At 44.8% G+C, this 15290-nt stretch overlaps 2 protein-coding genes across 5 annotated transcripts in view; one reads left to right on the top strand and one right to left on the bottom strand.

Annotated features, from left to right (window-relative positions):
• The window catches only part of ESYT2 (extended synaptotagmin 2), a 133046-nt gene that overhangs the window by 70459 nt on the left and 47297 nt on the right, over positions 1-15290 (bottom strand). The window contains exon 2 of one of the 4 annotated variants that reach the window (XM_075587833.1): positions 4169-4691. The exons of the other annotated variants lie outside the window; for them this stretch is intronic. The gene's annotated coding sequence lies outside the window, so the exon portion shown is untranslated. The remainder of the gene's footprint in view (positions 1-4168; positions 4692-15290) is intronic. 4 annotated transcript variants of the gene reach the window in all.
• Positions 9706-15290, top strand: part of DYNC2I1 (dynein 2 intermediate chain 1) — a 148740-nt gene continuing 143155 nt past the window's right edge. The window contains exon 1 of the mRNA XM_075587820.1: positions 9706-9840. Within this exon, the coding sequence (XP_075443935.1) occupies positions 9777-9840 (64 nt within the window). The 5' untranslated portion in view covers positions 9706-9776. The remainder of the gene's footprint in view (positions 9841-15290) is intronic.

The raw sequence follows: 15290 nt of genomic DNA, 5'->3' as shown, positions 1-15290 counted from the left end.
TCAAAAAACAACTTTTTAACAAAGCATATGGGTAGCTTCGTGGCCAATACTATATATACACCACATAAAAAAAAGATGTTAGCCCCTTGCAGATGCACTTACCAGAACAACCCCTTATTGTCTATGTTCTTCTTACTTTCCACTTAGATTGTAAGCTCTTCAAGGTAGGGACTCCTGTCACGATAGCTTACAGGGTTATAATATACGCCAAATAACTGGGTTGAATTGAATACGACTGTGATATAAAGAGATTTTATTCCTTAAAAGCAAGGTGGACACACAATATTGGACAAATAACAAACAAGATATTTACACTTACTTAGGGAAGGGACAATGAAGTAATCAGGATTCGGATTAGCAATTCATCAGGCATCAGTCAGGTAAAGTCACGAACAACACTGGGCATAGAGCGGACAATCGGTTATATAGGATTTGGGCTCTATCCCTAAAATTGGATCTCAGATATTGGTTAACAATTATCTGTACCCAATTAACTTTTGCCAGCTAACGTGGGAAGCACTTTGGTACCTGCCCCTAGGTAGCTGGCACATGCGCACAATCCCTTAGTCGGGCTCCCATTTTCCTAACCCCACTCAAAAGAGCTGGCGTCTCTAAGTCTGCCAGGTGGGGAAATGGGTCGGGGAAACCTTACTAAAGGTGTAAATTATGGCACTTCATGTGAAAGGCCATGTCCTGCTTTCTCTCCACCCTGTATATACAAACCGGGGGGGGAGGGTGAGCCTTTGATCAGTGGCCTTTGTGTAGACACACTGGCGCCCTCTGACCATTAACATACTGTATGGGTCAGGGATTTTCGCGGGCTTTATACTAGGCATAAAATACAGTACATTTCCAATATTTTATATATATCATAATATTCCATTCGGTTGGGCAGAGCAGGCTACCACTTGCCAGGCCCTCATGCCGGAGGGGACTCTACATGGTGGCCAAGTTTCAGCTCGCTGGGACCCACCAAACCGGAGATACAATAATGGACTTTAAAACCACATGTTGCACAAGTTGCATTTCTCCGCCATTTGAGTCAATGGCAGAAACAAAATTTAAACAATTAACCATACTCCGTTCGGTTGATCGGAGAGGATTGGAAATTGCCATGCAATCATGCCGGAGCTGTGACTGCGTGGTGGCCAAATCCCAGCCCTCTAGTTCTTACCGAACCGGAGATATGGGTTCCCAGTTTATGCAGTTTTACATTTAGGGTTTTCACCGCCTCGCGGCTTTCTTCCGCCATTGTGGTCAATGGCTGGGACCCTCGTGGCGACCATGACCCTTTCTCGTGGCCATTGGCCGTCGGACCCGGTTAGGGTCGAGTAAGTGGTTTCCCCTGAGCTAGGGGCAAAAAGAATGGGACCGCTACCTGCCCTAGGACCGGACTTTACAATTTTAATATGAATGAACTTGGCTGTGATCAAGTTCCCACAGCACTTTAGTGTTCAAAGGCTCTTTTATTGAAATTGTATCCGCTTTCGGAGAGTGCGGTTTGGCCGGCAGCCAACTCGTTCTTGGAGAGCGGACTCGAGGAATCCCCATTGAAAGACATTACTCCATTCGTTTCAATGGAGACGTTCCTCTCGGGAGCCATCTGCTGGTCTTCTCTGATATCAGGCAAAAACCCTCGAAATCTCCATAGACTTGCATGGAGCTCCAATGGCGACCTATGGGACAGGCTGCAAATGGGGATTGAAAAGGCGGGAATGGGAACAAAGGGCCATAAACATGTAAATACACTTCACCCTTTCCCTCCCGACCTGATCCCAGTGTATGTGTTTGGTGCATACACTGTAGTGGTAAAAACACATGTAATTAGGACAATACGTACAACCAGAAGGGAGAACACATTTTGCACTGAGGCAGGGGAATAAAAACACATGTATTCACTATTACATTTAACCCCTCGCTTCCCACACGATGGTGGGGGTGGTCAGCTGGGGTGTAACCCCTTTATTACCGGGCCAGCCCCTCTTTCCATCGCTACAACTCCCTTTTCCTAATCTTATTTTTATGTCTCAAGCGCTTATTCCCATTATGCATTAGGCTGCGTCCATAGGACTGCAGCCGTGCTGAGGCGCGCGGAGGCTGAGGGAAAGCAGGTGCTTTCCCTGGCTTTGATCTGCACGCCGTCCGGGGGCGTGTCAGGGGGGTGGGGGGCCTGTGACGTCACGGAGCTGGTTCGCCCTCATTGGGCGAACTGCTCACATGACCGGCCCTGCGCTCCCTTGAGTGCTTGAATTTAAAATTTTGGTAAGACTTACGCTTCCGCACGTGTAAGCGAGCCCCTGCGAAAGCCGCTCTCATTGCGGCTGCAGGGGCTCACTGAGAAGCGTCAGCGCGCCTCAGCACGGGTCAGCACCTAAGCGCTGACCCTGGACGCAGCCTTATATTAGTCAGGTGTATTACTGCTCTGAAGCACAATGCATGTATAAAGATATACATTAAAGATGCAATTAGCAAGATACACTGAAGTTATAACGTGAAAGTACTCATCGGTTATACCTTTTTTGATCGTTGTAATGCTCAATATAATTTGTAAGTGAAAAGTCAAACTACAAAACACAGGACAGAGAAGTATACTACTAGCAACTTGTTTTGTTAAAGGAAAGAATGCTGCAGCAGCTGAAACATTGCAGTGACAAATGTGCACAACGGAGCTCAAATACCATGTGATAATCACACTTCTGAGCCTTCCACCTTACACTGCACATGATGTCCCTTCCACTGTGTGACTAAGAAAACTCCGTCAGAACGGAGGTATGGTCATTTATTATCATCATGTGTCCATTACATGGCAACATATCACGCAACACAATACATTAACAGGTATGGTACTGTAGTTTAAGAGGGCCCTGCTCCATAGAGATTACAGATATAGAAGCACCACGCTGATCATATTGATCCATGCCCTCAAGGTGCATGTTTAATACAACAATCGGAGCCTACGACATCTCTTTCTGACAAAAAGCATACAGGAGTTGAGCGGTTGAAGAAAGAACTGACAGAAGCACCGACACACACCTTTCAGGAGGAAAGGGACCAAGTTAACCTCTAAGGCATTGCCTTAACCAGCCACCTCACACCCCTGGTAACAAATGTGGAAATTTGAAGGAGGTGGAGGGAGAAGAGGCTTATTCTACGGTGACTGACAGAAGTTTACAAATCACTACACTTCATACCTACAGATCTGAGTAAGCAGAGTAGCACAGAAGCAGCCAAGCGCTCTTGAAAGCCTTAAAAAATGTCTCATGTTTGATGACTGAAAAGTCTGTGGTTATGTTCTAAGCGTTAAGATCCTCACACAATTATACCACTTATCGTTACTGACCATGTTTTAAAGTTTTTATTTGTTGACTGCAATACTAACTGGATTCTTTGTTGAACCCTTGGGTCTGTGAACAGACTCCAAAAGACTTAACGGCCGCAAGGTTGAACAAAGAATCCGGTCGCTCATCCTGTTACCGTGCGCCTCACAACTGGAACAATCTACCGGACACTCTCAAAACTGCTTACAGTTTAAATCATTTCAAGATTAGGGAGAAGGAGCGGCTCAGTGAGTAAAGACACTGACTGGCACGGAGTGTGAAGCAGGGGAAGCTGGCTCAATTCCTGGTGTCGGCTCCTTGTGACCTTGGGCAAGTCACTTTATCTTCCTGTGCCTCAAGCACCAAAAACAGATTGTAAGCTCCACGGGGCAGGGACCTGTGTCTGCAAAATATCTCTCTAATGCGCTATGTAAATCTAGCAGCGCTATACAGTACAAGAACTATTATTATTATTATTATTAAGATGTCAGCTGCATCACATTATAAAAACAAAATTAAAAACCGGGCGCTTCTTAAACTATAGTGAATAATGCTTAATCTATATAATATAGGTGACAGTGATGTATAATTTGCAATTAGTATCACAAAACGTGATAAGTGACCTCCACCAATACAAAGTGAATAATAATAGTGATGAAAAATACAAAATGAAAAAGCAGCTCTACACCCTTTATGCGGACTGTCCAGGTCCAGGTAGATCTTGTGTAGTTTTCCAATTGGGAGGAGCGCTGTGATACTCGTGAACATGAAAGAAAAAAATATATAATGGTGCAGATAGTACAACAATAGTGATCTAAAAAATATATAGTCTCTGCAATGGTTGTACTCACAAATGACAATGTCAAAAAAGACGTATCAGAGACCCTTCTCTCTCTGATAGGAGCCCTTTAATGGATGCCCCCTCAAAGCGGTTTCTTGATAGAAATTCAGGAAGCTTGTAGTATAGATGGTCAAATTTTCTCCCAAGGATGTATAAAAAGAAAAGAGAGAATGCACAATAGTATAGTACGGTCTAAAATTGTATTAGCAGCAATGAAAAATATGTATGATACACTCACATTTCAAATATGATATATGTTCGAGGGAGAGGACAGCTATAGTTGGAGAGTGCCGGTATCTCCAGGAGCGGCGGAGCACTTCCGCATGCGTCACGTGTACCCGCGTCACGTCCTGTGACGTCTCAGGTCAGGGCGGAAGAAGCTGCCTGGTGTGTCCGTCTCCGTTGGTTTGCCAGCACCTGTCTCCAGTGTTCTCCCCAGCTCAGTCACCTCTCACAGCTAATCGATTCAACACGTTTCGCTGTGGCTTCTTCAGGAATCGGAATAGTTCATCACATTATAATCTGGTCTGTAACTGTTAAATACAACATCCATAACATTGTCTCTAACGCTTCATGAAATTATGTAAATATAATGTCTAACAATGTATTGGAATTATAACTCTGTGCCCAGGACATACGTGAAAACGAGAGGTAACAATGTATTCATAAATGGGAAAACTTTTTAGATATAATCTTGCTACATTGTGCACCCACGTATTCGGTTTCATGTTATCATTAGCAGTGGGAGATATTGGATACATATCTTTGCATTTCTCATTAATTGACTGCTCCACCATGGCGGACTGCATCTGATCTTCAGGATCACCTGAATTATTCCAGCAACTCGATGGTCGGTTACATGGCATTTGCAATACTGTAAAACTTCACCCGATCAGCGGATTATTCAGTGTTATTATTGCACGGGCAGCATGCATGTATCAGATGTAAATATTGGTATAAAGATGAGGCGCTGTTGGGTGTGAAGGATTACTGTAAATTAAACTATACTTCATATAAAGGCTGCACATTTGTATGCAAATGTAACTTCTGTTGATTACACTCAACAATTACTTGGGTGACAGCAAGGGCGGGAACTCATTGCAGCATGATCTATGCCTGGGGTGGCAAACTCTAGTCTTCAAGGGTCACCAACAGGTTAGGTTTTTAGGATATCCCTGCTTCAGCACAGGTGGCGCAATCAGTCGCACAGTTGTTGACTGAGCCACCTGTGCTGAAGCAGGGATATCCTTAGAACAACCTGTTGGTGGTCCCTCCTGGTCTACGCCATCTCCAGCAACCAATGTGTTGACAAGCTGGATAGGAGTTTGGCAATGAATTACCTTTTCATTGATCAAAGAACATTACATACAGTCTATAAAGAAGCAAAGCCGTTCATGCAGGTTTCATCATAAGCAGTATGTTGGCATTCAGTATGTATGCATGTCATCTTAAGGACTAGTCACTAGACTCCAATGCCAAATCAATTCATTAACTTGGTTCTTCCGTAAAATAACCGCATACACAGTTTGTAACACTGCATGCGGGGATACGTCTTATACAGTTTAGCAGGAGGTTCCCTGCCGACATTATAGCATGAATCATAATCTGAAAAACAAATACCACACCCTAGATGGCTTGCAAATCTAGTTTCTTCCTTTGAATGAGTCATAATATTGCCACACGGCAGCCAGGCGAAGTTTAAGAACATCTTCAAATACACATTTACTGCCAACAAAATTACATTTAATTCTCTCTTTTTAAGTAAAAAAAATATATATATATATTTTTTTTAAACAGAAACACCACCTTCTTTGAAATCTATTTTGCACACAACTTCAAGCCAATATATTCTACTGTTTTCCAGAAATAACATTAAATAGTACCGAATATACACTACATCAATATTAACTGAACACCTCTGGGGAAACAAAACAAAAACCAAAACATGCCTTAAGACAACGTCAGCCGTTATTGCTTGCTCTGGGTCGCAATAAAGAAACTGGCTATAATACAATGCTATTATCAGGACATGATCTAAATCATTGTAACGCAAGCTATTAAAAAAATATTTTTTTAAAATAATGGATGTCGTCGATCTACATCAGGGGTGGTCAACCTGACTGGGAGTTGGAGCCAGAAATCCAGTGTCATTGTGAAAGAGCCACAATAAACATATTAATTAATACCTAAATAAATTATACAGAACTCTCCTGCTCCTCAAACTCACAGCCTGCGCGTGCGCTCACAGCCTCCGCACGCGCGCACTCACAGCCTCCACACGCGCGCACTCACAGCCTCCACACGCTCACTCAACCTTGGGGCATGGTCTGCCGTCCCGCATTGATGAAGTTGGGACCATGTTCTGGTGCACGCAGCAACGCACATAAAGTAACAGGCAGGAGAAAGAAGTAACGCGGAAGAAGGATGGCGTGCCGGCCGGACCACTGAACAAAGCAAGTAGTAAGAGGAGTAGTTCATGAAAGAGCCAGGTTGACCACTGACCTTAGTTGTAGCTGCAGCAGGGGCCGCACATTAATTACTGAAGGCCCGCCCGCATGCGGCCCGTGGGCTGGCCACCGCTGGTCTACAACATGTGAACATTAGTAGCAGTCTAATTGTTCGAATATATATATTTATTATTATTATTATTACATAGCATTGAAGCAGGGGGTCTCTGGAGCTGAACCTCATTCATTTCAGCTCTGGGGACCCCCTGCTTCCAGAGATACTTCTGTAAGGGGTGCCGGTATCTCTGAAATAGAAAATATATTGTAAAACGGTTGTCTTTCTGCTTTGTTTACACCCAAAAACAGACTGACCACATCATAGATTATGTACACTGATATTTTGTAACTCTGAGCCTCATTCTATAAACACTCTCTGTTTATCAACCATGTTGTTCCTGCTTTAACATGGTTGATAAACAGAGAGCGTTTATAGAATGAGGCTCAAAGTTACAAAATATCAACGTACATAATCTATGATGTGGTCAGTCTGTTTTTGGGTGTAAACAAAGCAGAAAGACAACCGTTTTACAATATATTTTTTTATTTCAGTGGTTCCAGCTTCCAAACATTACTGTACATCTTCCCTGGCTGTGCCCCTCCCCTACTATTGAGAAAATATTGTCTTTAGATAGAACTGCTTTGCATTGTGTATGTCCCTTGCATGATATATTGAATGTTGGGTATAGCCTTAAAATGTAACCCAGTAACTGATAGAGGAATGAACCTCAATGTTCGGCGCTACTAGCCTAATAGACACGCGTGCATCACGTAGAGGCAACGATATTAACCCCATCCATACCGGAGTTCAGAACTTTAAACACCAAGCAAGCTGTAATGAGTAATGCCCCTAAGGCAATCACATAGAACAGGGATAGGCTGACCACGGCGATCATGAGGTCCCCCCCACGGGAACCAGCAGATCCCCGAAATGCCGGACAAATCCCCTATTGATGAACAATATAGCAGCAAACAGTTCAATGAATGGGGTACTCACAAATCCATTCTCAGGTGAGTTGAAGACATCCGGTATACAGCAGCGTGCATTAAAATGTAACCCGACGGTGTATAAAAATGTGCACATACATGGACATTGCTACACAAAATAAAATGTACAATACCGTCAGTAAATGCAAAGAGCTTCAAAAAGCTTCAGAGAAGGCAAAGAAGTATGGAGATGTGTGTGCTGGGTATTAACCTGAAGAGATTGGGAAAAGAATGAATGGGTTCGGGGGGGGAAAAAAAACAAAAATAAAAGTCTGACATCAAATGGTGAAGAAATTAAAATGGGAGTGGGCCGGACATGTCACAAGACGTAATGACCATAGTTGGACAAAAATGGTACTTTACTGGATTCCAAGAGAGATTACGAGACCAAGACGACGACCAAAAGAAAGATGGGAGGATGAAAATCAGGAAATGTGTTAAGAGCAACGTGGAGAAGACTGGCTTGCAACTGAAGTAGCTGGAAAAGCATTGGGGAAGGCTTTATCCAGCAGTGAATTTAACAGGGCTAATGATAACGATGAGATATATCTATGAACACGATATAAGTGGCCACTCCTGTAGTAAAAAGCAATCATAATATGAACGTGTGCACGCATCATATAGAACAATATGACAATCATCACCAAACTAGGAACATGGAGAGACGACAGCACACTGGATATTGTATGAAAAGAGGAATATATTGCATTCCAAATCAGATACCAAATTTTCGGTCCATCGGGGTAGTCAACATGAAAAATCACCAACATTTATAGATATAGAACAGACGTAAATGGATGATCAAAAAACAAGCGAAACCGAGGGCCCAGAGTGAGCCCCTTTGTTTGTAAGCAACCCCACACTAGTGCAAACTATCAGGGCCGTGTAGTGCAATAAAAACAGTGAGCGTGCGTTAAAAGCATTGTATAAAAAAAAATTGCCTCAGCGAGTGTAGTCAATCACTTCAAAGAAAACTTGACAACTGCAGTACAGGCATACCCCGCATTAACGTACGCAATGGGACCGGAGCATGTATGTGTAGCCTGGAGCTCCCGCAGCTCCTTGAGACCCCCCTCCCTTGGAGCAGTGCGGTCGCGGGTGCCGTCGGAGCCAGCGCCGGGCCCGACGGCTACTTCCAAGGGTGGGGGCCGGAGCGGGGAGTCGCGCGCTGTTCCCTGATGCGGCCGGTTGCCGGGGACGCGAGCGGCCCGTTGTTAGGGCCGCGGTCGCGTTGCAGAGGTCCCGGCGGCTCAGGGTACAGGGCGCCGCCATTGCGCAACAGCTCGCGCATGCGCAGGGATAGTCAGGCGGCAGGAGAGCTTCAGAGAGGTCGCGCATGCGCAGGACAGAGCCTAGAGAGGTTGCGGCGGCCATTAGGGGTTAGCGCAGGCGCAGGAAAGGCGCGCACGCGGCCCCAATGTATTTGCAGCCTCCACGGGACTACAACTCCCATGAGGCTTAGGGGCAAGCACATCAGCTGCCTCCGTGTGGCCAATAAGGGCCAAGGATTTCCAGAGGGAGCAATAAGATACATTTCGTGCGCTGAGAACGGCAGTTGGAGCTGGGGAGCTGTGAGGGAAGGAAGGGTGCAGAGAGCATGTGCAGCTCCTGCATCGAGTAAGGTCCCCCACATCCCAAGTAAGGCCCCAACTCCCCATCAGGGTAGTGGGTAAGTGTTGAGGGACGGCCCAGACAGGGACGCTGCCCTTAGTGCGTGTGTGTGTGCTGTCTTGTCAGGATCACGGCTGGCAGGGCTGTGAGGCCTGACAAGAAGGCATAGTGCTAGTGTGCAGCAAGTTGCTGTACGCGTTCCGAAGTTTGCAGTGCGTAGCTGCTAGTGTTAGTGTTCAGTGAGAGTCAGGACTGGGACGAGTTAGGGGAGTGGGGCAGGTTATTACCCCACAGGCCCTAGGAGTTTCCCCCAAGTCACCTCAGGTTGCGGTACATCAGGGACAGGCCCTAGGCTAGGGTTCCTGTGACGCTACTGCCCGTTAGCGAGATAGGGATATAGTGGCGGTTGCTGTTCCCGTGATTCGGTTGCTGTTGCCGTGATTGGTTGCTGTTCCCGTGAAGCGGTTGGACCCACGTTGGGGTCCTGGAGAATATTACCTGGAAAGGATCAGACGGATGCATCGCACGTCTGACCCTTTGAGAAGATTGTTGCGGACCCGAGCATCGGAGTGCTCGGAAGGTATTCAATATATATGTGCACCAACAGGCCTAACACATTAATTAGTGACTGCGCAGTCACCCACGTTCTCTACTAGAGTGCGGGACATTGGGTGGGGATTCTCGGGACACTGGGTGGGATCACCTAGTGTTGGGGAAGCGTCCTGCGCGACGCAGTAAGTGTCTCCTCTAGAGAGGGACACAGGTTATGATGATATTGCCGTGATCTGTTTTCTTGCATGTTCAGTAAAGTCCCTAGTTAATATATATCTGTGTGAGTATCGATTATTGTGATTGTCCTGCGAGGAACCACTCCCCCACTGGTGGGAGCCATCGCAGGTGGAGGCGCTGCATCGTTGGAAGCAAGTACCCCTAGTATAAATGCCCCAGGTTCCCCGTGGCGGAAGCTCAGCCCTCCTGTGAGCAAACAGGTATAGCACCACACTGAGAAGTAGTCAGATACACCTACACACCCCAATCTCACTTAAGGGGGGGGGAAAGAGGGCTACATATGTAAAGCGAAAATGTACTTAAAGTGAAGCACTACCTTTTCCCCACTTATCGATGCATGTACCATACTGCAATCATATACGTGCATAACTGATGTAAATAATGCATGTGTAACAGGCTCTATAGTCTCCCCGCTTGCACACAGCTTCGGTACAGGTAGGGAGCCGGTATTGATGTTCAAGACGTGCGGACAGGCGCATGCGCGAGCTGCCGTTTGCCTATTGAGCGATTTGTACTTACTCGCGAGTGTACTTAAAGTGAGTGTCCTTAAACCGGGGTATGCCTGTATAGTACTAATGCAACTATTAAATAAATCAGTACTATAAGAGTAGGCAAGTTCCCTGATCTGCAACACAAAGTGTCAGTGGATCACGGCTGCAAAAAGGCAATCACAAGGTGATACGTCTATAGATTTACATACGCACAAAGGAAGTAAAACCCACGTGAAAAACAATTTGGTTGTTAACGCTATCTTCTAATGCACCTTTTATGGTTTGCAAAATTTCTGGGGGGAAAAGACATGGGGAAAAAAGCCTGGAAAAATGGTCTGGTTTACTTTATAAAGCATTACAAATGTTTTTAAAGAGAGAAAAGAGAGACGGTTACATGCGATACATTGAATGACAGTCATCCTTCCTGCTGTTATGCCTCTGCGTGACAGAATACACATAGGGATTACTAGTAGACTTCACAAGGGAAGACTTTATGTAAGATCTCTCATGCATTTTCCAGGTTACAGGTATCTATCTATACATTTTTTTATTGGGGTGGGTTTACAATAGCTGCATGCCTTTACATCAGTGGAATAATCCCTGTGATGGTGCGGGGGTAACAAGGCTCATAATAAACGTTTAAGCACGTTTGGTTACCTCTGATCCATGTGTTGGGGTTCAGGAGTGTCCGCTCTTGAGCCCAGTGATTGTATCTGCGGTGTATGAAAAGATGTGACAAAGAATGTATGTGTTTTTACCTTTCCAGGAGTGCCAGCAACCAGAGATTGCTGGGCTATGAGTTTCAAGGGGGGGTTTACGGAGAAAGTGTTTTCATAATGTGCATAGCTAGTCGGGTTACCGAGTTGCTGGATAGCCCAAAAATGTACCCGGGAATCAGGTCAGATTCCTGAATACATTGAGGCACATTGCTTCGGCAAAATCTCATCCTAAAATCGCTTGCGCGACTCACTGCTAGGATTCCCTGCTTCAGCACAGACCAGAAAGGTAAATGGGGCATAGAGATTTGATGTGTCCCTGAACTTGTCAAGGGGTCCCTAGTTTAAGGGGGATACCCAAGTAACTCCCAGGTCACCCAGAACCTGTATAGGGATTCTGGGGTACTCCAACAATAAATGTTGTGAGGGATTTTATAAGTCCATTTTTATTTGTATGGGGAATTTGGCTTGTAAGAAATAAAGTGCAGCTTTTTATTGTATTCCCCATACCAGCAGACTTATAATAGTTTTATTAAACAGTGTGTTTTAAAACATATATGCTTGTGCACAGTATTATAAGCTGGAACTTTCATATCCAATGTCCGGAGCGAGTCACTGGGCTACAAACTTTGGTGCCAGCATGTCTACTCAGACAACGGAATCGAGGATGCTAGAGGTGTGAAGACCATATGGGCAGGATGGTTAGGTGAAGTATCCACGTTCTGGGATGAATGAAAGTCCTCCGGACAACCATTTGCCTTCCCAGCCGTGGAGGTGCCTAGCCCAGCGGGTGGCTTCTGAATACCAAGTGGCCAAGATGGCCATCTTGCGCAAGCCCATGGCTGATTCAGAAGAAAACGCTTGCCCGGCTTCAGGAGACTGGCATCGCTCTGATTGGCTTGCATGAAATTTCCCACGCTCAGATTGGCTGTAGTATTTCATGAATTAAATCTGAAATACTATCAGAAACCTTCAACCAATCCAGACTTCAGATTCTAAGCGCCAGAACAGCAGCGGCAAATTTGAAACAACATAAAGATGCTCTGAAAGAAATAGCAAAGACATCGGCTTCAGAAATCCGAGGTGAAAAATGTTCTAAGTCCATCTTTTCGGGGCCAAGTTCTGAGAATTGAACGTAGCGGTCGCGGCTGGGATTACAAGCCGAATTTAGTTCCAGGACGTTTGGAGCCAACTCCCGGTGAACGTACTTCAGCACCTCCGAAGGAAAGACAGCGGTGGCGTCAGGAACTTCATGCCGATTTGAGTTCCAGGACATTTCTGGCCAAATCCCGGTCACCTAAAGACTCGTGTTTCACGTCTATTTAAGCTAGTAAAGTCTAGTTTTTTGTCCAGGTCCCAAGTAAGTGTGTATTTCTTATGTAGTTTGTGGTCCATTGTGTGCATGCCTTTTCATGTGCATACATTTACAATTTTTTTCATCAACCTGTTTTGCTCAGTGAATGATCCCGGTAAAAAGGTGTCAATTGTCTGGTCTTCCGTGGCAACACAATTGTCATTGTGTTGGCCACAAGCCTTTATATATGCCAGGAGTGGCCAACTCCAGTCCTCAAGTGATACCAGCCGGTAACGTTTTCAGGATATCCCTGCTTCAGCACAGATGGCTCAATCAGTGCCTCAGTAAATGACTGAGTTGCCTGTGCTTAAGAAGGGATATCCTTAAACCCTAACCTGTTGGTGGTGTTCCTTGAGGACTGGAGTTGACCACTCCCGATATATATGTAATTACCTTAAAGCAATTTCTGGCAGACTTCTCTCGTCATTTGTATTTGGTCTAACCCTATCTCTGCTCTTGTTTGCTCTTACTATATACTCATGTTAGGCATACAGTCTATGTTTATGTTGATATGTTTTGCATAGAGAGAAGCTTTTACCAGTTTAATTATGTAAGCACAATTGAGCAATGTAGCAATCTCTGGCACATTATTGCATAAAACACTTCACTGCACCGTGTTACAGTCTTAGTACGTAGTCACTTGTTTGTCATCACTGAGGTGCACTGTGTTTTTCAGATACATGGTAAAAAGCACCAAGATACATGAACTAAAAAACTATCAAAAGTCTTACTTTCCTGAGCAAGGTGAGGCAGACAACATTCAAATTATGGATGTCCAATCCTACACACATGCAATATTAAGGGTTGCCAGGTTTTGAACCGGACAGCCCGGTATTTTGCTCCTTGTGTCCGATATAAAATGAAAGGTAATACTGGACATGTATGTGTCTGGTATTATCTTTCTCCGAATGCAGGGTGGATGCGGGGACGCCGGCGGCCGGTCAGAGCAGTTGCTGCTATGCCCGGCTCTCCCCCGCTGCAGGCTTCTCTCGCCCTGTCTGTCCAATCCTTGGAAACTCTTTAAATGCTGCATGAAGAACAGGACAATTCCAGAACAATGGAGAAATTCCATAGTTAACATTTTCCACAAGAAAGGAGACAAAGAAGACCTCAAAAACTGAAGAACAAATCAAAATCAGTCTACTTCCAAGATTTTTTTAAATGAAAATACTCACTAATCAGCTACAACAGACCCTGGATGTCGCCCAGCTTAGAGAACCTGTGTGATTTTGCAGTGGATACATCATAATGGACCACATTCAAGATGTACATGGTGATTTCCCGAAGTAATGAATACGATCACTCAGTTTAGGATTGGTAAATTACAAAAAAAAAAGTAATTGGATTCTGTCTACACCTCATCAGTCCTAGATACAGTAAGACAAAACGTTTAAGACGTGTATACTGATATTATATAGTACATTGACGAGAATGCCACATCAACCATTACATTACACAAAGATACTGTACAAGCAAGATAAGGATCAGCAGGGGAGTGTGGCAGGGAGATAATATGTCATCAAAGCTTTTCACTGCAACAAGAATTGTTCAAGACATTTGATTGGGAAGAAAGGAATCAAAATCACCGGTCAAAATTTGAGTCATCTACAATTTGCAGATTACATTTTTGCAACAAATGCAGAAGACAATTTGGAGCACTCGCCAAAGAAAGTAAAAATGTGGGCCTCCGTATGAATGTCAAGTTTGCAAAGATTGAAATAAATGGAATAGCGCTAGAAGTCGAATACATGGCTCCCTTGGCCGGCAAAAAATGGACGGGACCATTTGAATAAAATCAATAGAAGAATGAATATGTGATAGAGCACATTTGGAAGAAACGCCATATTTGAAGGGGACGTGCCACTGTGCTTCAAGAAGAAAGTTTTCAACCAGTGTATTCTGCCAGTGCTCATGTATGGATGTGAAACTTGGACCCTAAATGTGGAGATCATTCAGAAGCTTTGGACAACACAAAGAAGTTTGGAGAGATGTACGTACATCTTTATATAGCGCCATCCAGGTGCATAGTGCTTTACATTACAATACACATGACATATTATAACACAATAGGAAGAAGCGCCTCAGAGAAAACAATAGGAAAAAGAGTGCCAGGCCGAACAACTCACAATCTAAGTGAAGAGATGTATGCTTGACATTACTTAAAGAGACAGGGGAAAAAATTAATGGGTTTGAAATCAAACAAGTGGTGAAGAAACAAAACAAGTGTGAAGAAATTTAAATGGCAATGGGAAGGAGATATTGCAAGAAGAAATAGCCATCGTTTAACAAAGATGATACTCGACTGGATTCCAAGAGATTAAAAGACCAAGACGACGACCAAAAGTAATATAGGAGAATTAAATCAGAATAGAGCTCAACCCTGTTATAGCGCGATCCGCTATAACGCGGTTTGAGCGCGGACCCCGAATTAAAAAAAAAAAAAAAGGGGGGGGGTTTGCACACACTCACTGCACACACAGCACCAGCACACACCGCACCCCCCCCTACCACTGGTGTCACAGAGCCCCACCCCCCCCACCTTTGGTGTCACAGCTCCCCCCCTAACATTGGTGTCAGCTACTGGGGCATCATGGTGCTTCTGGCGGGGATATGTGCGAGGCTGGGGGGGAACAGGTGCGAGGCTGGAGGATTGGTGCGAGGCTGGGGGATTGGTGCCAGG

Source organism: Ascaphus truei, chromosome 2, assembly GCF_040206685.1.
Source record: "Ascaphus truei isolate aAscTru1 chromosome 2, aAscTru1.hap1, whole genome shotgun sequence".
Lineage (NCBI taxonomy): Eukaryota > Metazoa > Chordata > Amphibia > Anura > Ascaphidae > Ascaphus > Ascaphus truei.
Note: the sequence above shows the minus strand (reverse complement) of the source record. Positions and strands in the feature narration are given on the sequence as shown.